This window comes from Pogoniulus pusillus, chromosome 30 (assembly GCF_015220805.1).
Source record: "Pogoniulus pusillus isolate bPogPus1 chromosome 30, bPogPus1.pri, whole genome shotgun sequence".
Classification (NCBI taxonomy): Eukaryota; Metazoa; Chordata; class Aves; order Piciformes; family Lybiidae; genus Pogoniulus; species Pogoniulus pusillus.
This window is the reverse complement of record NC_087293.1, coordinates 9,389,477-9,413,580: the sequence shown is the minus strand read 5'-3', so window position 1 is coordinate 9,413,580 and position 24,104 is coordinate 9,389,477. Positions and strand designations below refer to the sequence as shown.

General features: G+C 43.5%; 2 protein-coding genes across 11 annotated transcripts in view; both read right to left on the bottom strand.

Moving 5' to 3' along the window:
- The window catches only part of PITPNM2 (phosphatidylinositol transfer protein membrane associated 2), a 148,988-nt gene extending 139,832 nt beyond the window's left edge, over window positions 1-9,156 (bottom strand). For 2 of the 7 annotated variants that reach the window (XM_064168974.1, XM_064168978.1), the window contains exon 1: window positions 8,110-8,647. The gene's annotated coding sequence lies outside the window, so the exon portion shown is untranslated. Of the gene's footprint in view, window positions 1-8,109; window positions 8,648-9,031 lie in introns of those variants that run through there. The other 5 variants (XM_064168976.1, XM_064168979.1, XM_064168980.1 and 2 more) reach the window with 5 other exon arrangements.
- Window positions 9,157-11,026: 1,870 nt separating this feature from the next.
- MPHOSPH9 (M-phase phosphoprotein 9) overlaps window positions 11,027-24,104 on the bottom strand; it is a 30,154-nt gene continuing 17,076 nt past the window's right edge. For 3 of the 4 annotated variants that reach the window (XM_064168641.1, XM_064168642.1, XM_064168645.1), the window contains 13 exons: window positions 23,453-23,540; window positions 22,100-22,315; window positions 21,208-21,255; window positions 20,792-20,856; window positions 20,008-20,109; window positions 19,423-19,560; window positions 18,594-18,766; window positions 17,654-17,818; window positions 17,212-17,332; window positions 16,369-16,472; window positions 14,858-15,069; window positions 14,283-14,351; window positions 11,027-12,071 (listed from right to left, as the gene is read on the bottom strand). In XM_064168641.1, the coding sequence (XP_064024711.1) occupies window positions 11,970-12,071; window positions 14,283-14,351; window positions 14,858-15,069; window positions 16,369-16,472; window positions 17,212-17,332; window positions 17,654-17,818; window positions 18,594-18,766; window positions 19,423-19,560; window positions 20,008-20,109; window positions 20,792-20,856; window positions 21,208-21,255; window positions 22,100-22,315; window positions 23,453-23,540 (1,603 nt within the window). In that variant the 3' untranslated portion in view covers window positions 11,027-11,969. The remainder of the gene's footprint in view (window positions 12,072-14,282; window positions 14,352-14,857; window positions 15,070-16,368; window positions 16,473-17,211; window positions 17,333-17,653; window positions 17,819-18,593; window positions 18,767-19,422; window positions 19,561-20,007; window positions 20,110-20,791; window positions 20,857-21,207; window positions 21,256-22,099; window positions 22,316-23,452; window positions 23,541-24,104) is intronic. The other variant, XM_064168643.1, reaches the window with a different exon arrangement.

The window sequence follows — 24,104 nt, the reverse complement described above, 5'->3', positions numbered from 1 at the left end:
AGAAGTTTTACTATCCAAAGTCTTCCCCTCACCCACCACCACACAACGATGCTGCATGTCCAGCATCAAGAGGAGATATCAAAGTGCACACCCTCAGCAAGGCAAGCCAAACCATCTCTTGCTCTTCCAAGTAAGACAGATAAAAGCTGGGAAGCCAGAGCAATGCACAGAAGCTGTTATCAGAAGTTTAATCCTTCGAGTATGCTTGCCCAAATATGCTCTTCCCCCTTGCAGAGGTTGTGTTAGACAAATGTGCCTTTCTGAAAAGCCTATTTATAGGCATTAAATGTAAGCAAAAGTTAGCATTACAATTTATTCTGTCATCCCAAAACAGACAAAAGGCACCTTGTGTCCATGCTAAACATACCTTTGAGAATATTTGATGGGAGACATTTACCATCTGTTGAAGTCAAAACTCGGAAGAGTATTTTACAATTCAGATTAGACAAATAAAGAGTCCCAAGAGTCTGGATAAGTGATGCTTAAAACAAAGGAGAAAGGGAAAACAAAGAAACTTTATGCCCTCTTTCTCCATCAGGTGCTTTGGTGGCTCAGAAACCTAAAGGCACTACCCTCAAAATAGTAACAGCCCACTTGGAAACAAGGAAGACAGTTTTGCTCCAAAGCAAAACTACAGAACACTGGGATTTGTACTGTTTCTTCTACTGAATTGTAACCTGCAACACTTCAGTTGTCTGCCTTTGTTTAAAACAGAAGCCACCCTCCACCTTTGATTGCAAAGAGCATTGAAAGTCAGCCGTGGAGAGTGCTACCAAGGAGATGAGGATGGCAGAGAAAAAGCAAGCGAGAGGCCTTCCTCCCCCTTCTGTTCTTTTTCACAAAATCTCTCCGAGTTATTTACATACTCACATCCTGAACTCCCCCTCTGCTTTCACAGTTTGCAGTTAACTCTGCATTCTGCTGGAGATAACACATGTTTAGCTTTCAGCATGTTTAGGCTAGAACACCCTCTGAACATAACGCCAGGTCACCAAGCCCACAGAGCAAAGTATTTCCAGATGCAGAGACTGGCTGGAAGATAACAGCCAGAAATATGAGGCTCCATCTCTCCACCACCCTGAAGATATCAACCTACTCAGTGAAGGAGACAACTAAACAGCTTGGCAACGCCTACAGCTGGTGCTCAACCTCAGATCCAGCAAAAAAAAAAGATGTAAATATTTAGATTTCAATTTCATCTGATATGATAAATATAAAATGTCTACTTCCTTCTTGAAAAAGAAAAAAAGTAGCCTTAAAATAGGTAAACCACCCACATGGAGAAAATGATTCTGCAGCATGTATACCTTTAGGAGGAGGTTATTTAAGTTATGGTATTGATCTTGAAACAAATCGCAGTGGCAGGTGAAGTTATGCCCATTGAATTGTCTCCACTGACATATACAAAACAGAATCACACCACAGCTATATAGAAACACAGACATAAAATTGTCTGATGGCAGCCCATCATTTTGTTACCTCTTAAAAATACCCATGGCCCTTCGGGGTTCTCTACAGAGAGCTCTGACTGCAACTCATATCCTCCGGAAAAAAAAGACTCAGAGCAATCCACTGAATCCCAAAACAGACTCCTGGTAACCCATACAAGGTGAAGAAGCAGATGAGGAGCAGTTTACCATGGCTGTACTATAAAAACCTGAAATCCTTCCATAACCTTTTAAAGCACGTAATGGAATTAAGGCCCCACCACACATCCAGAGTTAAGTCATGCAAATATCAAACTTCTTTGGAGCTGGAGATAACACGGCCTCACCCCTAATGCACCAAGATATACCAAAGTGCTCAACGTGCTGATGTGATTACACACTCCTACCCTCCAAATGAGTTACTGCACTGCTAGAGAAATGCCTCCTCAGGTCACTGCTCTGTGGGTTAAGTCAGCTAATATGCTTGAATCAGTGTCCCGAAGCTCCACTATCATTATGTAAGTGCCTGCAACACAAACAACTCAGAGTTAACTTCCCTGTCCTTTACAAGAATCTCTGCCCTGATGACTAATTTATGAAACTTTCAGCTGTTCATTCACTGTTACCATTCCCAAGTCTTCCAGGTTACACTGCAAGGATCAGATGGCCTTTCCAGCTGGTAGGAGACTACCTCATTTCTTTACTGGATCGTCCCAACCTCTGCTCACATCACCCATTACAGAATATAGAATCTGGGGGGAAAACCCAACTAGGAATTCCAGTACCTGGTCTCCAGGAGGAGACTGAGCCATTCAGAGGAACAGAACAGGGTAGGTGGAAAATCATTTTTCCTCATCACATCCAAGGAGTGTCTCAAACTTACCTAATCTCAACTGTTTTCCTGATGAAGAGAGTCTTAAGGCTCCTGCTCACAACACCACAGCACTCAGCAACCTCAGCTGTCCAAAGAGAGTGAGGACTGGGAAAGCTCTGCAGAGTCCTTGCCACCCAAGATACTCAGCACCCAGGGTTGGAGGGTTTTTCTGACAAAAACTTGTGTCCACAAAGACACAGCTTTTGGGTGTTGCAGCCCTTGAAACCTGAGGGGAAAAATCTGGAAGCTGTTCAAAAGCCAGAGGGGGGAATCTAATGCGGAGTCCTCAAGCACTAGCTCAGCAAGGAGAAGCCAAAGCCAGCCTCTACTAGGAAAGGCTGTGAAAGACCTCACCCGCTGCTCGGCGTGCCCACACTCCTACCCAGACAGCTGTCTTCTGCCTAGCACTTCTGAATCAGCTGAGGTGTTTGCTTTCCATTCCTGCCCTCCGTGGCACCCTGGCTGCAGAGTCAGAGCACTGGTATGTGCCCTCCTGCCAGGATTCAGGAGCAACGACCTAGACACTCTCACTCCTGAACTCCAGAGCACTCTGCCAGGGCTGATGGCTTTGCTGTAGCTTTCCACACTGCTCACGGACCTGGACTGCATATAACCCTGTCCTTGCTACCATCGCTTGCATATGGAAGCACAAGAGCAGGAGATGCTATTTTCCCTCTCAGCAAGGGGCACTAAAGTTCCCCTCCTGGATGGTCTCACATTGCAAAGCCAGCAACTCCTTGCTGGGATCTCCTCATATGTGCCTAGGCCCTCCAAGGCAGGTTTTAGCCCTGTGCTAATATTATTAGATTTCTTCCTGCTTTTTCATGACAAACCACACAGCTCCCACATATGTTCAACAACTGTTTATCTCCACTTGACTAAGCAAGTCACTTATTTCTTCTCCCCTCTGAAGCTTAATCCAGTGGCAACCAAGCTCAGAAAGGGTTGGAGGAGCAGGAACCAGATCTGTCTCCAGAAACCATAGTCTCTTAAGAAGTCCTCTGGACCCTCAGAGCCACCCTGTGAGAAAGGAAGATACCTTTCCTCCAACTGATTTCTAAGTTCTCCAGAGGGATTTACTGAAACGTTCTGCTCTGCCCTCCTAGATTCTAGTATCACTATTTAAACCTCTCACCACTGAAACAGGCACAACAGCAAAATTCTTTACCTCTGAGAAAGGCACAAGTATGACTTCAAGAGCTCTGTGTATTGACTTGGCTTCACGATGACTAAAACTCCTTGAAATGATAGAATCAGAGTTAGCCCCGTGCTAAATTGTTCTGTTCTTCTGACATTAAGAAGATCTAAATATCATTCATTATTGTGCCCACTTGGCATGGCACCATGATTAGAGAAGCCACATTCCCTTTCAGTTTGTGGGTGAGTTGACACAGGCTCCTCTGGCCCAGCAGAGTGTTGTGGCATTTGGATTTCCTCCAATACCCAGGAAACAAGGTTAAAAATAAAGTGTTTTATTTATCCCCTCCTCCCCTCACATTAATTACTTCACTGCTATTCACACTGAATACTACAGAACATTTTTGTTTATAAGATGTTTTCAGGCTCAAAATTAAATGTAGACATATCTTACTAATTTGGGGAGATAAGAGAAATATTAATTGCATCATACCCTATGTCAGCCAGCTTTAAAACCCAATTAGGAGGCATCTTCACCATTTAGAGAGACTGGCCATTAAGAAAACCATGGGGTTTATTTTCTTAGGAAGACAAATGAACATGTAAAGTCAGACGGTGAAGTCTGTGCCTCCCCTCTCCTGAAAATGAAGCATGTGTGGCGAGGAAGAGGAAGACTGAAAGAAAAACATCACATGAAAAAAACATTTCTCAGTGGATCACGCTGGTCCTAGAAGAGGACATTACTGTGAATATGCATGAATGGCATGAGTCAAGCTACACTCAGGAGCAAGCATCAGCTTTCACTTGCCATTTTCTGAAGCTTTCCAGTCAAGCTGGCAAGACAGCAACAGAATTACAAGATTTGTATTTAAATGGGGAGGAGAGGAGGGGGAAATTCATGCTGGTTTGCACTAATTAGAGGAATTTTCTTTATATTAACTTGTTTGGAGGATGTGCTGCTTCTCTATTTGGCCAACTCACAGAAGAAATAACAAATCACAGAATCATAGAATCAACCAGGCTGGAAGAGACCTCCAAGATCATCCAGTCCAACCTATCCTCCAGCCCTAGCCAGTCAACTAGACCATGGCACTAAGTGCCCCAGCCAGGCTTGGCTTCAATACCTCCAGGCACAGCAACTCCACCACCTCCCTGGGCAGCCCATTCCAATGCCAATCACTCTCTCTGCCAACAACTTCCTCCTAACATCCAGCCTATACTTTCCCCGGCACAACTTGAGACTGTGTCCCCTTGTTCTATTGCTGCTTGCCTGGGAGAAGAGGCCACCCCCCACCTGGCTACAGCCTCCCTTCAGGTAGTTGTAGACAGTAATAAGATCACCCCTGAGCCTCCTCTTCTCTAGGCTAAACAACCCCAGCTCCCTCAGCCTCTCCCCATAGGGTTTGTGTTCCAGGCCCTTCACCAGCTTTGCTGCCCTTCAATAAAAAGAGACTATTCAAATTCAGGAGCCCCTAGCACCTCTGTCAGTAGTAGGTTCTGAGGAATTCTACTTTAAAAAAAATAATAATCAGGACAAGGTCCTTTCAAACTGGTTGCTGTCAACTAAAATGAAAAGTTAGATAAAACTCCCACATAGCAGATGGTAAATCACAATAAATGCTCCGGCTGTTAGATGCACAACAAGTGAAATACACCATCAGAAGCAAACTCAAAATAGAAAGGATATTTTAATATTAAAGAAGTTAAGGGGGGGGGAAAGAGCCCTGTTAAACTCATCAGAATCAAAAGCCATACATTGAAGGCTTCTTACTTTTCTCACCACCTCACATAAACAAGAGGAACAACTAAAGAACTTTAGCAGAGTTACAATGGGCAAAGGGCTACTGTCAGCAGAAGTCCAGGAGCTCACTATTTAGACATCACTTTTGAGCCATTCTACCAAGTTACTTTAAAATAAATATCGTTAAAAGATACAAGGGAATTGTTTACTGAAACCATTACTGTTTCCTGAACGCAGATGCAAGAAAAAGTTATATTAAGAAGATAAACAGCTGCTACTGTATGCTGTTTAAATGGTAACAAAAGCATCTAAGGGCCATAAAGGGAATAGTAAGGGAATTAAAAAGCATTTTTATGCATGAGGATGGCTAACATCCGTACATTCATTAAAGTGGTATCAACCACGCTTTTAATTAAAAGTTAGTGACAGAAACTTAAATATGATTAATGAAACCTAGCAGCCTACCAGAAGTCTGCTCTATCAAAAGGAAGAAGCACAGCAAGCTGCAGTTCCAGCCCTGGCTTGCTCATTTCTCTTTCCCTCTCTTGGATGCTGCCACATTCACAACACACAGCAAGGACCACAATGCAGCATTCCTGTTAAAAGCAGCAAGCCAGGACAAGCCTGCAACCATGCTTTTATGCTTGGCCATTCTTTATTTTGTATATCCCAAGGAGGCATTTCAATTACCGAGCAGCCCGGGGCCAAAATGACGAGCCGGTTACCTGTCAGAATAAGCAGCTCTACAACCATCCATCAACCACCGCAAGCACGGGGGCTGCCAGGGGCCAGGGAAAAAAGGCTGCCCTACGAACAGCAGCCTCCTGTCCAACAGAGGAAAAAATCCCTCAGAAGGCAGTGCTGAACTGTGCAACGCAGTCAGCCTTCTTGTGGTACTCAGGAGCACAACAGAGTCACGATAAAAATAAACTATGCAATAAAAATACAGCACAAGCAAAAAGATGTGGGCACCGAGCGGGCATTAGCATGCAAGAGGAGGATAAGGAGTCCTACAGACCATACATATTCCCTACAAACCATATATATTCCCACATGCAATCAAACTACTTCCCAGTTAAGGCCTGACGTCCATGAACACTAATCTGTTACCACTGTCCTGTTGAACCAGAGCTAAGCACATGCAGATTGTGTCTACCAAGACTGCAGACACTTTTTGGTATCACATTACCCACTCAGCTCCTTCCAGGTGCACAGAGCACACAGAGGGTGGAAGCTCTCACTTTAGAGCAGCTGCTAACAGGAAGAAACTTTCTTGGTTTGCTTAAAAACCATAATTTAAATAAACTTGGCATCAGTCACGGCACTTTTAACATAAAATGTGGCAGGACCCAGTTGTGTGGATGACTGAACAGGACACTACTCTGAGGGATTCACAGAATTGTCAAGGTGGGAAGGGACCTCAAACATCATCCAGTTCCAATCCCCTTGCCCTGGGCAGAGTCACCTCACATTAGAGCAGGTTTCCTGCTCCTGGCTGTGTTAATCACCCTGCAGCCCCAGCTTGAGCACCTCAGTGCATTCCTCTATGCTTCTGCTGCTCCAGTAGAGAGAGAGGGGCTGGGGAAAAGGTGAGGGAAGCGATTTAACCCGCTCGCAGCTGGACAAAAAGCTACAATTGTTCACGCTGTAGCCTGCTACCAGAAGCAGCATACTCCAAAATGGAGCCTAGGGGTGTTTGGGAGCATCAGGCAAGTGATGGGGACACCAAGGGAAGGGATTGTCCGGTGCAGCAGAGAGGATCTCCTCCTACAGCACATTATTCCGCTAAGAAATAGACATTCTGCTATTCCTAAAGAAACCGCTTCTTTCTGCCCTCCGCAGGGCAGGCACAACCTCAGGAGCACGGCTGGTGGCCAGTCAGCCACCCAGCAGCTGACTGCAGGTGGATCTGGCGCTCCGGCAGCTCATGAGGTTCCTCCCCAGCTGTAACCTGTCAAAGGTGTCCTGCAGCGAGGTCTCACCTCTCTGCTCCCACCACAGACAGGGTGGTTAACACTGACAGCACCTTCGCCCCCTTCTCATGCAGGGACTTGGTGAGCCACCGCCACCCCGATCGCAGTACGCATCTCCTCTTGATGCCCCTGACAGAGCCGAACTCGTTGGAATTCAAGTTTGGCAGATGTGCAAGAAGGAGGAGGACGACGGCGGCCAGGCCAAAGGCTCTCCCGCGGACCGGGTCCGTTCTGGCCTCACCCGTCCGGCAGTGACGGCAGCCGACCCAGTCTCCCAGTAACCGGCACGGCCTCCTGGCACGACCCACCGAGCCACGCTCCCTCTAACATTACGAAACGCCAGGTGCCCGTCCCCGGCTGTCAAAACACCGGCACTCCAACCGCGACCCAGGGCAGAGCAGAGCGTTTGCCGCCTACAGGGTGGCGGGGGTCGGCAGGATGTAACACAACCGAACCTCCTCAGCACACCAGCGGGTGCAGAGCTAAGCCCTGGCTATGCTGTGTGCAGCAGCGAAGAGCCAAGGCAGCGTGCTGCGATGGCTGCAGCGCCCGCGGTGCCGCGGACCGGTCCCTCCCAGGCATTTACTCCTCTATTCGGGAAACTTTTACCGCCGACACATCCCGCTGGCCGCGGGCGGCGGTAAGACAACCCAATGCCGCTCAGGCCGCGGCAGCGCCCCGAGGTACCGGCCAGGAACACGCCGGCGCCGCGGCCCGCAGGGGCCGTTCCTCCTGCTCGGCCGCCCGCCGAGGCCCCGGGAGGGGCCCGCCGAGCTGCCCCGGCCCCTTGAAGGAGGCTGAAGCCGCCTCAGGGGCCCGGCTTTCCACCCTCGCCCTCCCCTCGGCCCTGCGCTAGTTCCCACCCCCGCTGAAACACGGACGGGCCGGCCCGCGGGAACGCCAGGTGCCGGGGCCGGGCCCGCCCCGCCGCCCCCCGCGCGTCCCCTCTCCACGCACCGGCTGCTCCCGGCGCGGCTCCCGCTGCTGCTGGTGCCGCCGCGGTTCGGCGGCTGCCGCTGCTTACGAATCGCTGCCTACCGACATGCCCGCGTTCTGCTGGCATAATCCCCGGCGAGGGTGGGCCGGGCGCAGGCAGCTCCTCACCCGCCGGCTCTGCCGCGGCGCGGGGACGGCGGAGGCGGGGGGAAACGAGGCGGGCCGGGCCGCCGCAGCACCACGCTGCGGGAGGGGAGGGGAGCTGGGTTGGGGGAAGGTGAAGAGCTCCGGTGCTGCCCTTGCCCTGCCGCGGCGGTTGTCGTCCGGGCAGCTTTATTCCCCCGCCCGAGCCGTGCCCACCGCCGCGGGGAGCCGCCACTTCCTTCCCCGCGCCGGGCCGGCGCTCCCGCACGGCGGACGGGCAAGGTGGCGGCACCGCCTGCCGGCCGCGGCCAGGAACAGCACCTGGGACCGGGGCCGAGCCGCTGTGCCCGCGACGGGACGCCCCCAACACCTCGAGCAAGTCAGGCAGCAGGCTGGGCGCTGTGGAATGAACCATAACATCGGTTCTGTTGGAAAAAGCCTTTAAGGTCACCGAGTCTAACCCTTCTCTAACTCTACCAAGGCTCTGCTATAACACGTCCCTCTGCACACCTCCCAGGACAGGGATTCAGCCACCTCCCTGGGGAGCCTCTTGCAGTGTTTGAGAACCCTTTCAGTGAAGAAGTTTCTTCTAATACCTAAACTTCCCCTAGTGCATCCTGAGGCCATTTCCTCTCATCCTGTCACTTGTTACTTGGGAGAAGAGACCAACTCCCATCATGCTCAACCTCCTTTCAGAGTTCTGGAGAAGATGAAGGTTTCCCCTCAGCCTCCTTTTCTCCAGGCTGAACACCAGTTCCCTCAGCTGTTTCTCACAAAGCTTGTGCTCCAGCTCACTTACCAGCCCTTCTCTGGGCGCACTCCAGCACCTCAATGTCCTTCTTGTAGCGAGGGCTTCTTGACAGGGGTTTGTAGTTTCGTTGCATCACTCAACAATTCCGTTCCACATGTGCAAATGCAAAACACCACTAGCAACCAGCCTACCAATTAACCACTTAAATCCTGGGTAACACCAACCACCTGCTTCAAGAGAGCTGCACCTTAATACTGCAAGCTCTTTGTCCTCATCCTCAGTAAGTCCCCTGCATCTCATAAAACCCTGCTTTTATTCCTAATCTTTTAGGGTCCCATCCTGGCCAGTTGCCACTTGCAAAGCCACTGCAAGTTCCAGTCCACATCACTGCTCTTTTTAGAGACATGTACAGTTTGCACTATGCAGATCATACCTAAAACCGTCTATAGTACAACAAGGCAACCTTGTTTGGTTTTTGCTTTGTAGATAAGTTAATTTTTGTTTGTTTCAAAGGCTAAATCTCAGAGCTGAAGCAGTCGTAGCATTTCTTAGCACAGAGAAAACTATGCATGGGAGTGTCGGCCAAGGGCAGCCTGAGACACAACAAAGCCTGGGGCTTCTAGCAAAACCTAAATGATCTGGGAAGCAATAAATGCCTCCCTAGCTGAGAAACGTCAGGTGAAAGAATTCAAGAGGAAGAGGATTAAAGTCCCCCTCATATGGGGCATAAAATTCTGGTTCTGTGGAAGTTTTTATTTGTCTCCAAATACAGAACAAGGCAATTTGCTCATGTTAGGGGACTGGATTTTAGGATTTTAAAAAGGATTAGAAAGAATGTCCAGCAAAGTGCACAGCAAGCACAGTCACGTTTTCTAAAGCCAACACACGCTTCGTGTGCCCCACTTTTTGACGCTTCGGGTCTGATTTTCAGAAGCACTGAGCATTCAGGCCTCCCACTGCTTTAATCTGGAACTGCAGATTCTCTGCCTCTGAAGAATCAGGCCGAAGGCACCCTACTGAACAGGTCACCCTAAAGCTAGGATTTTAGTGAAAAGGTTGTCCTAGAAGTTTACTAAGAGCAACACTTACTCCTCCCCCCCACCTCGCTTTTCAGTGTTATAATAGAGCAGAAATAGCCTCAAGAGCTCCAACAGATGGAGGAGGACTTTTGATTAAAAAATACATTCTGACTAACAATTCAGTATTCAGTCTGTAATGAAAAAAAAAAGCACACGAATATGAATAGCAGGGGAAAGAAGGGAAGGGAGATAAAGGGAGGGCATGAGGAAAGGCAGTGAAAAAGCTGAACTGATTTACCTACTAGTTTCTAATGTCTGTCAGGAAAATTCTGTTTGGTTTTGTGTAGCACTGATGAAAGAAAACAAGATCATTAGTGGACTCAGGACATTTTTGCTGTGATGGATTCCTTGTAAGAATTATCCTGGCTGCATGATACTTCTGAAGAATACTTCTAAATTGCACCTGTTAATAACTTAAAATGGTGGGGAAACTTCTTCAGCTAAAGAGCAGAACAGAGCTGCACAGGGAAGTCAAGATACTTTTTTTTCTCCTGCAATCCCTTCTAAGTGAAAATTACAAGTAAGAATATGGAATATGATCAAAATTGTACATCTGTTCATGCAGCCAGGAAATAAGTTTGAACAAGTTATCTCCAAGCATTCAGACCCAATTTCTACATTTTAGAGTAAATGGGAAAATGAGTAACTAACATCCCCAGCTCTGATCTTGTATTAAAAGAACCTGCAGGGTAAAAATGGCTGCAAAAAAATCCATGTTTTCCAAAAGACTGTGCTTGAGTAGGACAGTCTTTCATCAAGTATCCTGAAACACAGCACTCTAATTTTAGAATCAGACCTCCACAAGCTTCCTTGATGACAGCTATTCTGGCCTTCTAATCACATCATCGGTGGCTAAACATCTTGAACAAGGACAGAATTTGAAACATGCAATATGATTAAAACCTACATTATCCCTGATGTAATATCCCAGAACCTATTAATGTTCTCGGGCAGGAGGAAAGAATCTAATTAAACATTTATTTAATATTAAAATACAAACTCAAATATCAGTGTTGGACAGTAATTCAGCAATAGGCCAATTAGCAAATATATATTTTCTTCCCCAGAAAAATGCCATGTTCATAAATGCAGCTTGGACTCGATTTGGAAATGCAGGCGGTCAGAACAGTGGCACAGCACAAATCCCAGCAGGGCAGATTAAGTCAGTAACTTCAGTTAAGTAGTTACAGCCCTGGAGTGTCAGTTGGAGCTCACTGGGAGATAGAATGGCTGCTGTCAGTCTGGTGAATCTTGGTCGTGGTGGTATCAAAATGCTACTCACTGCGACTGTTGGGAGACAGCAAATAACTCAGAGCAGTATTTTCTCGACACAACCAGTGGCCAACAAACCACACACTGGTTTGCAGCCAGCCTTCCACAACAAAAAAAAGTAATGCTCACAGTTCTGTCACAATGAAAAACAGCCATGTTATAAGATTTAAAGTAGAAGCATTTCTCATATACCAGCAGTTATCTTTAACACAGGTAACGCAGGTTCCTTCTTGTATTAAAGTTCAAAATTCCCTTACCGGCTAACATTTACATCATACCTTAAACATTTATAAAAGGATGAGAAAAACGAAGTGCAAACACTTGTCATCTTCTCAAAACAAGCTGCCTTTGAGTTTCTTATTCTTCTTAGAAATTGAGTATCACTATTTAAAAATAATATCTCTAAAAATATTACAATACAGGATAAACATTGATTCCTCAGGTGTAACAAAAATACATCTAAAATAGAGGTGGCTGTTTGAAGTACAAAATATTGCTGTTCGTAAAGGGTGACATGGTTGGAAAACTACTATTGAGGGCTTACAAAAATACAAAACAATTTGCATTTACTGAGTGCATAATTACATATTAGTGCAAAACCAACCCAAAGCACATTTGCATTCAAGGGAGAATTGTCAGAGGTTTGCAGAAGTCCGTAACACGTGGAATCTTTTCAGAGTCATACGTATTGACCCCAAATCTCTGTTAATCCTTTCCAAGCGATCCTCCAGGGCCTCCTGAAAGAAAGGAAAAAGGGGAGAGAGAGGAGAGGGGGGAAAATGGGAAGAGAGAGAAGGGTGGGGGGAAGGGGGAAGAGAGAGAGGAGGGGGGGGAAAGGGGAGAGAGAGGAGAGAAGGGGGGAAAAGGGGAGAGAGAGGAGAGGAGAGGGAAAAAGGGGAGAGAGAGGAGAGGAGGGGGAAAAAAGGTGAGGGGGGAAGGGGAGAGAGAGGAGAGGCAGGGAAAAAAAAGGGAAGAGAGAAGAGAGGCAGGGAAAAAAGGGAAGAGAGAAGAGAGGCAGGGAAAAAAGGGAAGAGAGAGAAGAAGGGGGAAAGGGGAAGAGAGAAGGAGGGGGAAAAGGGAAGAGAGAAGGAGGGGGAAAAGGGAAGAGAGAGAAGGAGGGGGAAAGGGGAAGAGAGAGAAGGAGGGGGAAAGGGGAAGAGAGAGAAGGAGGGGGAAAGGGGAAGAGAGAGAAGGAGGGGGAAAGGGGAAGAGAGAGAAGGAGGGGGAAAGGGGAAGAGAGAGAAGGAGGGGGAAAGGGGAAGAGAGAGAAGGAGGGGGAAAGGGGAAGAGAGAGAAGGAAGGGGAAAGGGGAAGAGAGAGAAGGAGGGGGAAAGGGGAAGAGAGAGAAGGAGGGGGAAAGGGGAAGAGAGAGAAGGAGGGGGAAAGGGGAAGAGAGAGAGGAGGGGGGGAAGGGGAAGAGAGAGAGGAGGGGGGGAAGGGGAAGAGAGAAGGAGGGGGGAAGGGGAAGAGAGAGAGGGGGGGGGGAAGGGGAAGAGAGAGAGGAGGGGGGGGGAAGAGGCAAGAAAATAATTTAATAACATACAACAAAATCCAATGATCCTTCTAAACTGAAGGAACTACTATTATTCCCCAATTAAACTAGTATCCTTTCAGACTCATTACTCATAGTTTGTTAGCACCCAGAGTCCAGAGGCAGAGCTACAAACTTTCTGGATTATTTTTGTGTATCTGTATGTATTTATGGGTTGTTGGCTTTTTTTAACAGTGTTTCAGATATTTGGGGAGGGGTTGTGTTTTTTTTTTCTTCATGTGAGTTTCAAAACTCCATGAGATAAACTTGACAAGAATTAGGACAGGCTGATAATTAAGGAGACACATTTAGGAACCAGCTGACCACTGCAGTGAGTGGCAGTATTGATTTGCTGGAATGAACTTACTTTCAAATTGATAAATTGGTAACAAGCACTGGGGTTACAATTTAGAAAATGCTGAAGTTGTAGGCTTCAAAGAGACCTCTAGAACACAACTTTACAATGTTCTTCATTAAGAGAACCTGCAGAGCTTTCTGAATAAGCCCTCTCCTGTATTTCACCTACACTACTTATTTTTGCCTTTAGTTTCTTCTTTATGTTTTCAAGTAGACAAAATCCAAACACAACCTAAAACTTTGCACTTTCTTCCACAGCACAACATTATCTCTAGATCTTCAGGGACCTGTTTCATAGTCATTGCATTTTCTTCCAGTGTTGCCTGTATCTGCTTCTCAGTGTTACCTCAAGAACTGTCACTAACTCTCACAGGTAATTAGTGATAGAACAAGAGGGAAGGACCTCAAGCTGCGACTGAGTAGGTTTAGCCAGGACATTAGGAAACATTTTTTTCCACTGAACAAGTGGTCAGACACTGGAAAAGGCTGCCCAAAGAGGTGGTTGAGTCACCAACCCTGGATGCATTTAAAGGTCATTTGGATGTAGTGCTGGAGGTTATAGTTCAGGGGTGAACCTTGCAGAGTAGGGTTATCAGCTGAACTTGGTGATCCTGAGAGTCTTTTCCAACCTGAATGTTTCTGTGTGATAATTGTTGCATCCCATGTGCAAATAATAGGAGATACAAACACACACAAGAAGTTGTCAGTTTGTGGCAATGGGTGGTAGAAATCAAGTGCTTGCAGGGCTGATTGCTCTTTTCTGCATTGCTTGCCTGCCCATTATCCAGACTTGCACCTTTTACACAGGAAGTCAGAGTGTGTTTATAATTAACTTGCAGTAACTTCCCCTTTATCTTCTAATGCAGTAAAGTCTAGAGAATAGAGAACATCTCTCACACATACTCAGAATTCAGCTGTCTTCAGGGACAATTCTCAGTGGGCTGGAAAAATTCCCCCAGTAATCACATTTACTATACAGCAGAACTTTCACCTACACTATATATTCTCAAATTCTGGAGGAGCAACTTAAGAGAACAGTCATGAGTAGAAGCTTTTTCACCTGATTTAATCTTGCTTGCAAGGTCATTCTTCCACCAGAACAAGGTATTCGACTCAGTGCAGCCTCAATCTAGTAACATAAAAGACTTCATCTGTAAATTTCAGTTTCAAGAGCCAATCTAAGCTTTCCTGACTCCTCTTACAGAGAGGTGAGCTGTATAGATTGCAGATACACATCCTGTCTTGTTCTCAAACATTAACTTTGTTACTGTGTCATACAAAACTGATAGAAGTTAACATTCCTAAGCAGATCTTCTCAAGGATCCTTTGAAGAGAGAGCTCTTAGTGCCCGAACAACCTTCCTTGCTTGAAAGGCTGATTTAAAGCACTTTCTTCTTTGACAGACAGCAATTTCCATTCACACTGTGCTTATGCTAAAGGGACTCTCCTTTAATGAGAGTAGAGACAGAAAAGGACTGGAGTATGGGAAGGGAACGATAAAGGAACATTTCCAGGGTAGCACTAGAAGTTGTGCATGAATTTCAGCCATGCATGGCATAGGTATACAGCTACACCCCTCACCTCCCATAGAACAATTAGGTTTTGTAACAAATTTACAATAAAAACAATCTTTGCCTGTTGCTTTTCTTGAGTCAGCTCATCAAAAAGCCTCTCTGTTTCAGCCAGAGTATTAACCCTTGCTGTGTATTTGAAGTCTTCCTCACAAGATGAAAGCATTGGTTCATATTTCTGAGCTATGCTCCTGTCGTCCCAAGCTGTCGCTCTCTTCATTCCGGCATTGATGGATTCAGCACCAGAGCTGTGCCTGACACCTGAATGCTGCCTTCCTATCAACAAAACAGAGCTCTTGTTATTTGGTTTGTAATTCTTTGTGAAGTTATTACATAGGAGAGAAAAATAAACTAATTACAAGAAAAGCTGTGTGATCTTGGAGGTACATTAACTGCAGATAGGGACCCACACGTGCTGGAGTGTGTCCAGAGAAGGGCCACTGGGATGCTCAGAGGGCTGGAGAACCTCTCCTATGAGGACAGACTGAAACAGTTGGGGCTGTTCAGTCTGGAGAAGAGGCTCTGAGGTGACCTTCTTGTGGCCTTTCAGTGTCTGAAGGGAGGCCTACAAAAAAGCTGGGGAGGGACTTTTCAGGATATCAGGGAGTGACAGGACTAGGGGGATGGAGCAAAGCTGGAGGTGGGTAGGTTCAGGCTGAACTTGAGGAGGAAGTTCTTCAGCATGAGAGTGGTGAGAGCCTGAAATAGGTTGCCCAGGGAGGTGGTTGAGGCCCCATCCCTGGAGGTGTTTAAGGCCAGGCTGGATGGGACTCTGGCCAGCCTGATCTAGGGTAGGGTATCCCTGCCCATGGCAGGGGGATTGGAACTAGATGATCCTTGTGGTCCTTTCCAACCCTGACTGATTCTATGATTCTATGACTAGCAGAGCCTCATTATCTTGCCTTAAGCAAACTTCCCAGAAAATGCAAAACATTTGTATGGATCATCTTTCAAGTGATCTTCAAAACACATCATCTTTTTTTTTTTTGATTAATAAACAGATGACTGTACTGTGCTAATTAAGAGTTACTTTTACTGGTGTAACATATCTAAATATCAGCAAGTAGACTAGTTGTCAGGAAAACACTCGTTTAAATAAGGGCATTAATAAAAACAAAAGCAGAACATTGTGACAGGAATTACAGAAGTGAGGAAAGATTTGGTTCAATCAATCATGTAAAAAAAATCTGGAACAACTGGCTTTGTTATACTTACTCTTTGCTATCTGTAAGGCAATGTTTAGCTACAGAATTTTATTAGCATGGCTGAGTACCTCTTAATATAGACCCTGCTAAGATATGCAGGGTATAACTGAGTTAAGCATAGGAAAAGATATTGCCCTTCTTATTCAATTTAATTGTTTCTTTTGTGCCATTGTGTTTGTGCACACACACACATAGACATTAAAATAAAATACTGTATGGATGGTATTTCTCTGTCTACAGGAATAAGATTTAGAGGAGTTTTAAAAGTTGGACTTCATAAAGTGTCAGCTTCCTAGTCAAGCAGCTGTCACCAGTATAGAAGATGTTGTGGTAAAAAAAAATACAGTTTTGCTCCATCATGAATGCTTACCTTCTACATCATCCAGTGACAGGAACTGGAGCCTTTTCCTTGGATTATTGTGCTGTAAAGTAGATGTAGGACCAGCTTCCAGGTCATCTAGAAGTATATCAAATCTACAGAGCAGCAAGCACACAACAATTACTTGCTAGAAATCATACATCAAACAAGAGATTATTTTCTACTTTTGCCATGGTCTGGTTCAATAAAACAATTTTTTAGAAAAGAATTTCTATCACACAGGCATTGCAAGTTCTCTGATCACCACTCATAGTAGCACACCCCAATATACTCCCATTTACACACTCCAAAATACCCTTTCCTTGAGACTTGCTTTCAGAAGCAAGCAAAGCTGCCGATTCTGAACATGCTGAGCACCCATGTTGTCAACTTCAAGAAGCATAAAAGTAGTGCTTGACATTTCTTCTTCCTCAAGCAAGCATACTTCACTTTAATCTCACAACCAAGTATGTTCTTAAACCCTATGAGCCTTGCCAAGCAAAGAGCTCTATAGGAACCACAATATCCAGTACAGTCAGCAGGAAGTTAAGTAATTTAATTTTCAGTGTGCTTGTGATGCCATGACAGGTAGGTAGATATTACTCTCAACTTCCATTAGTTCTTTGTCACTGAAATGCTGTGTCAGTAGTAAACCAACATCTCATTTTGGTGACTGCCAAAGACAAGAAATCATTCAAGACTCTTCTTGATAGATTTTAAAAAGTAAAACTGAGATTCAATTCAGAAATCTTCACATGATTGATTTTCTAAGACTTTCAATGAACTGGAAGCAGCAACACTAACTTGCTGCTGCTCTAAACAATCAGAACACACTTGTCCTCACAACACTCATACCTTGTCACTGTGTTTTCATTTCTGCTAAGCAAATGGCTAAATCCAGGAGAGAGGTTTTCTTTTGGAGACCGTTTGGGGCTGTACGTCACAGACACTGGTGCCAACATTATCTCTCTCCTTGCTGCAAAAGACAAAGTTTGAATACCTAAATAAAACCTGTCCCAGTGCAGTATCTCCCATTCACATGCTTCCACCTCAAAGAATGCCTTTCAAAGCTCTTTAGGCATTTATTTAAAATGAAGAAAAATGCTTTATCACAACACAGAAAAAATAAACTTAACTTAAAGCTCTCAGGTTTTCTGTGTTTGGAGACACATTTTTATTCCCAGATTTCAGAATAATACAGAAATCCTTTTCATTTTTCTTTCTTTTAGATCAGCCTTTTGTCATTTGCTTCTACTTTCTAGGCAGCACAAGCCACAAACTTCAGAAAAGCACTTACTTGGAGTATTGGATTTCCTGTTTGAAGGAGGAAGGGATGATGACCTCTGGCCAGAAGGGGGGCTGTACCTTTTCGGTCTGTGCTGCTCTCTACCTTTCTCTGGGGATCTGTTAGCAAGTAGAGAAGTTTCAACAAACCCAACAGTTTGTCGTCGATTTGATGTTTCTAAGGAAAAGAAAAAAAGATATAATATAAATAAATCTTTTTCTATACAAGAACTCACAAATATTCTTCTGTACTCAGCTTTTACTGTACAAAGACTGCACTTAGTCTGCCTCGCATTGATGTACTTGTGCTGTTTTGCCCAACTCTTGCTTCCTGCTCATCAAATCCATGAAACAGTCTAAGTCCCAGATAAGTATGCTTTGCAGTGTGTGGGGGAGAAGTGATACTAAATAACACTGATTTAATAATGCGACAGTGGAAAGCAGAACAAAAGCATATTTTTGGGAAAGAGGATGAGAGTATCTGCCTGAACCAAGAACATAAAAGCATTTAAGAAAAACTCAGTATTTTCTAATTGCAAGGTTTCCTACATCAGTATTGTGAGAAGAGCTCAGTGCAGCCTACAGTACACATGCCAGCTTTTAGTAACATCCTGATGCACCATGAGAACAAAGCTAAAATGGATGTGCAGCCAGGCAGTGCTTTGTGAGGACTCTATTAACTGTTTATAAATACTGAGATATTCTTAGAAAAAGGACATTAACTACTCTGAAGCCTGAGACCTAACAGCAACCTTTGCATTCCCTCTATTTTAAACAAATCATTTAACTGTATCATTTTGGGGTTTTTTTAGGAAGATTCCAGAAGTTTGCACGATAACTTTTTATCCCATCATTTAAGCCTGATGGACTTTTAATGCTGAGAATAACAAAATCAAAAGATACACAAGAAAAGTCAGTAAAAACAAGTTCAGGAATACAGAAATAAGAGTTACTAGCTGATGCATCTTCTTTTTCTGTCTGTGTACCCCAATCTTTAAATGCTTTAGCTTCTTCAAGTTCTTTAAAGGCTTTTATAATTGGTGCTTCTGACATCTCATTTTCTTTTCCTGTTGTGTTTGTTGAAGAGTCTTCTTGTAAGGAGTCTTTTTCAGGAGGAGAATGGTACCTTAAATAATGTGAGGCAGTGGAGGGAGAAAAAGGAAGGGGTTTTACTTTATTTCATGTATCCAAATACTAACTGAATTAAAAAAATCTGGAGAAATTCAGTCTGATATTTACAGTCATCAAAACAAAACAAATTAAGGATGTTTTTTAATTTCACCCAAGAACCTCAGAGTTATAACTAAAGAACCTAAAAATCGAAGTATGAGTTAAAATTGGTGATTTTAATTCAAAGTTCTCAGAAATAAATACATCCTGACAAAGGCTTTCGAAATTTCTGATGAAGATGGCAAACAACTAAATTGCCCACTACATTAAACTGAAGGAAAGCTGCAGCCAACTGCTACAGGTCACATCAAGTACAACAGAGCAGTGTTCAGAGTAGAATTTGACTCAAAACTGAGAGCACAGAAGCAGTGGCAAAAGATGCAGTTGAAGCTTTCTGATACTTCAAGGCAGGTACTCGAAGGCTGCTGCTTGCTTCACACCAGGTTAGTGAAAGAAGGAAGCTCTTTTTTCTTCAAAGGATTGTATGGCACTGAGAAGTGTATTTAGTAAGTATAAAAATCTAAAACTCTGACTCTAGTCAACTCTGGATAAAACTAATCTTAGAAGTGTTCAACTTTACATTGTAGTGGAGGCTGCAGGAAAGCCACTCACCTAGGAGGAATGTAGGTTTCTTCCAATCGGTTATCTTTGGGGCTTTCCTCAACTTCCAAAGGCTGGCCAGTGAAGATTGAATATTCTGCTCCTGGTATCAACCACTTTCGCCTGCTGACATCAGGAGTGGCCAACTTGCTATGGGAGTTAAAAATACTTCAAAATCATAAAAGCCTTTGGAATTTTTCCCTGTTTTTTTGTTTAATTTAAGAAAATCCAGCTACTTATTCTAATTAGGCAGAAATAATAACATATATACAATAAACTTGTAATAACACAGTAATAAACTGTAATAAACACAGTAAACACTGTAATAAACAGTAAAAACAGTAATAAACACAGTAAATACTGTGGAGAAATCACTACTTTTTAAGACATGTTTGGAAAGTACAAATAAAATAGTAAAAAAAAAATTCTGTTGAAGTTGGATTTAATAATTTCTTGGCATGTGAAGTCTCTGGATTACATCATGCTTTAATCCAGTTTAGCCACGGACTGACATCACTGACCCATTTTCAGTCAAAACATATTAAAAGGCATTCTAAACCACAAGACTTGTTTCCACAGTGTGGAACATTCACTTACGTGGCACAAGAGGTCCTTACACGACTTTCAGGAACGTGGCGAAGTTTCACTGCATTTTCACGTTCTACCTGCTTGAGCTGAGCTTCCAGTTTTGAAATTGTCCTAATGTGGAAGTAGTAAAGATGCATTATGAGATGATCCTAATTATAAAAAAATATGTACTGTACACATAGATTGAGGTTTACTCAGTTTTATTCAGCTATGCTGGTCAGGTAGAAGAACAAGAGCAACTACTGTATTTTTATCTATCTAAATAGGTATATAAATATGCACTTGAATTCTGAGTTAATTAAGCTAGGTAAGCCAGCTAGAAGACAGGACCAGGAGATATGACAGTGGATCAAAGCATTCACCTCCCAGGGGTTGGGGAAATCAAAACCAAAACATTTTTCTTCCTTGAAATGATGCACTGATACACAGGTCTCTTTGATGCCGATTTTAATGAGAAGTTCCTTCTCCTGTGTGTCACTCATCATGGAGACAACTCCATCAATCTGCTGCTCAGGTTCTTCACAAGACTTCTTTCTCCCCCACATACTACAGTTCACATCTTCAGTGAACTGGCCCTTCACAACACAATGCTTCCCCACTTGGAGAACAGAAATGGAGCAGGATATAAAAATCTCCTTTTTCTTACAATTTCCCTGTCTGGAATGATCCCTAGGTAGCAGCATTAGGAATCAGGCAGGAGAAAATAAAGCATCAACACAAATTCTTGACTGAACTGCCCTTCGTTTCCTCAACAGTCACAATAAAAACTGTAGGTAGAGAGTTCCACAATTACCTTCTCAAATCAGAAATCTGAGTGTTTGCATCAAGCAATTTGTTTTCCGTTGTATTTAATGTGTCCTACAAGCACACAAGGGGAAAAGTAAAAAGCCTAGAAACTAGAAGTGTATTAAGAGACAAAATAGTAACTTGAAAGCAATACATTAATTACACCTTCTTATTTGAAAGGGAGGCCCAGTAAATTGATTTGACTTTGCCATACTTTTGCTGTCTATGACTGGAAAACAACACATTCCACACTCCCTCCTTTTCCCTCCAGGGCCCTAAAGGCACAGTAAGCAGCTCTTAGCTAAACTAAATATGGATCTTTCTGTTTGATCTTTTCCAAAATACTGAATTCAGCTAACTCTGGGACACGTTATCACATAATTTGCATATTTGGGTTTTTTTAGTTAACTACCACGTTCTTACCTTTACTCTTTCATGCTCTTTTCCAAGGGACTCATATTCTCCTAAAAGCTAAAACAAAAATAACACAGAAACCCACACTGAAACCATACATAATTGACAGTTTTGTTGACTGCTGTCTAAATTGCTTGTCTAACACATGCAGAAGCACTACAGGGGACACAGAGTGTTCTTTAACAGTATTTGTTCAAGTGTAGCACATTCCAATTGGAACAAAAAAGTTACAGACAGCACAAGAGGGTACTGAACTCCTTACACAATGTACTTCTAATTGTAAAATTATTTCTCTCTAAAGAAACTCAAGTAGCTGAATGAACCTGTAAAATTCCTCAAAGACTTTAAAATTGACTTTGTATTTTGGAATTCTAATTGTAAAAAAAAAAGTTAAAAGAAGAAATAGCTTTTCCATCTAATACTCATTTTGTCAATCCATTTAAACATCCTTCAGTAATAGCTTTGTGGAATCAGAGGAACAATTCCTTCAATTCAGTCTAAACCCACACACAATTAACAGCTTTAGCAAATGGTAATAACTCATCAAAAATCCAGTCCATCCCCATTAATCTTAAGAAGGGAAAAAATAACTTTGGAAAATAATCTCCTGTACTACCTTGAAAAAGAAAATGAAGTAATAGCACCTAATTAAACACCTGAGACAAACTAGGACAAATGTTATCCCATCAAGTTACACACTTGCTGCCTTAGATATCTATTAGGTCTGTGGCATCACCTAACACCTCATCTGCTAAGTAGTCAGCTGAGTAATTTCTGTTCTCTTAGCTCTGCATTTGGGCTTTACAACGGCAAATTGAGTGGCTCCCTGAAACACCCAGGACCTGCCACACTCCTAACAGGCTGTGCAACAGCAAGCACAATCGCCCATTTCCTTACTTACATTTTGAAACATTTTGTTTTCTTCCTTTAGCCTTGTATTTTTATTATCAGATAACTTGTAAGCCTTTTCAAATGCTTCCTCTAGATCTTGAAGCCTTGATTTTAGGCGACTGATGGTGTTATCCTTATCTTTATTACTTGTGCGCATTTCTTCAATTCGCTCTTGCAGGACTTTGGAAGTGTTACTGACTGCACAGAAACGTTCTCTCCAGTCTGCCTGGAGGAGAAAAAACATCCATTTTGCTTACCTAACAGATGTCTTATTTCAGTACAATGCATGATCTAAAATCATCTAAATAGAAACCAAAGGCACATCTGTACATGAATTAAACAAGATTTTTTTTTCCTCATTTCTGTGAAGTATAAAGAATAAAAATTAAGAACACGACCCCAAAAGGTGTGTTTATTTTATAGGATTTAAAATATTCAGAGGTTAGGCCTCTAATCCCAGCTGACTGTCTTGCTTGCCAGCAACAGGACCTAAAAATAGGCCTTCCAGTACCTGAAAAGAGCCCTATGAGAAAGACAGGAAGGGACTTCTTACAAGGGATTGTCATGCTAGGATGAGAGGGAATGACTTCAAGCATGAGGAGGGGAGATTTAGACTGAATTATTAGGAAGATTTCTTTTTTACAGTGAAGTGGTGAGACACTAGAACAGGTTGCTCAGGGATGTTGTGGATGCCTCTTCCCTGGAGGCGTACAAGGTCAAGTTGGATGAAGTCTTGAGAAACCTGGTCTAGTGCAAGGTGTCCCTGCCCATGGCAGAGGGGTTAGAATTAGAAGATCTTTAAGGTCCTTTCCAATCCAGACCATTTTGTGAATCCATTAATAGAAAAATGTCTTTAAAAGGTGGAATGAATCAGGCTCTCCAGCTGTGGATCTTCCATGACACAGTGTTTTGTTCTTTGAACAATAAATGCAGCTGTGCAGTCATAAACAAACTGGTCTTAAATAGCCAGAAAGATTATATAAATATTAGAGGACATTTTTGCCCCAGTGCAGACAAGACTTGCCTTTATCACAACTCTAATAAGAAGTTGAAGGGAAAGTAATTAAACCAATATTTAAAAAATAAAGACAGCCATCATAAGCACATCATAGCATTTGCTCAAACTCTGGATCCCTGCTAGCCCAGAAAGGTTGTTCAAAAGCAAAAGTGATGGTGATTCAAGTAGGAAGTCTAAAGAAACTCAGCTAGGAGTGTGACTGGTGTAAGATACTGTCTGATGTTACACATTAAGGAGAGATGTCAAAAATAAAGATATGGAAACAGAAGTCAGATTAATAATGAATAAATGCACTACCTTACCCTTTTAGTTAAAAAGCAACCCAATTTAAGAACATGCACTTACCACTTGCTTTTCTAGCATGTTATTCTTGTTTTCCAGAGCTTTTATGCGAGCGCTTGCTTCATTCAGAGCTGCATCTAACTGGTCACACCTACTCAGAATACACAGATCGTAAGAATCTCTTGAAATTTTGAAATAATAAGTCTACATTTTATAGCTTACTTCCCTCCTCAGGCATGCCCACAAATTTTGGTGGCCAGACTGTGACCTCCTCTCATAGCCTTTGGCTGCTCCAACAAGCTGGCAACTTGTGCAGAGGCTCCAGATGACTCAGAGCAACAGAGCTGCAGAACCAAAAGCAGCTGTGATGCACCAGAGCAGAGTTCCACTTCAGCTAATTGATGATGCTGAGTGATAATTAATGACTGAAATCATATCACAAGCTACTTTAACTCAATAAATGACTGCTCAGAAGTCACTTTTGATAGTTAGAACACGCTAGTGCTTGAAGAGGAGTACAGAAGAGTACTGACTACCCACATACTTTTCCAATTATCCTGAAGGGTATAATTTTTTTGAAGTATTTGAGCTGTCTAAATTATCATATGTATTTTGACTGGCAATAAAAATCACATCAAAACTTTCTATATATAGCAAACACTGAAGCTATATCTAACGGAACATACAGGGGAGGCACACAGGCTCTGGTCAAATC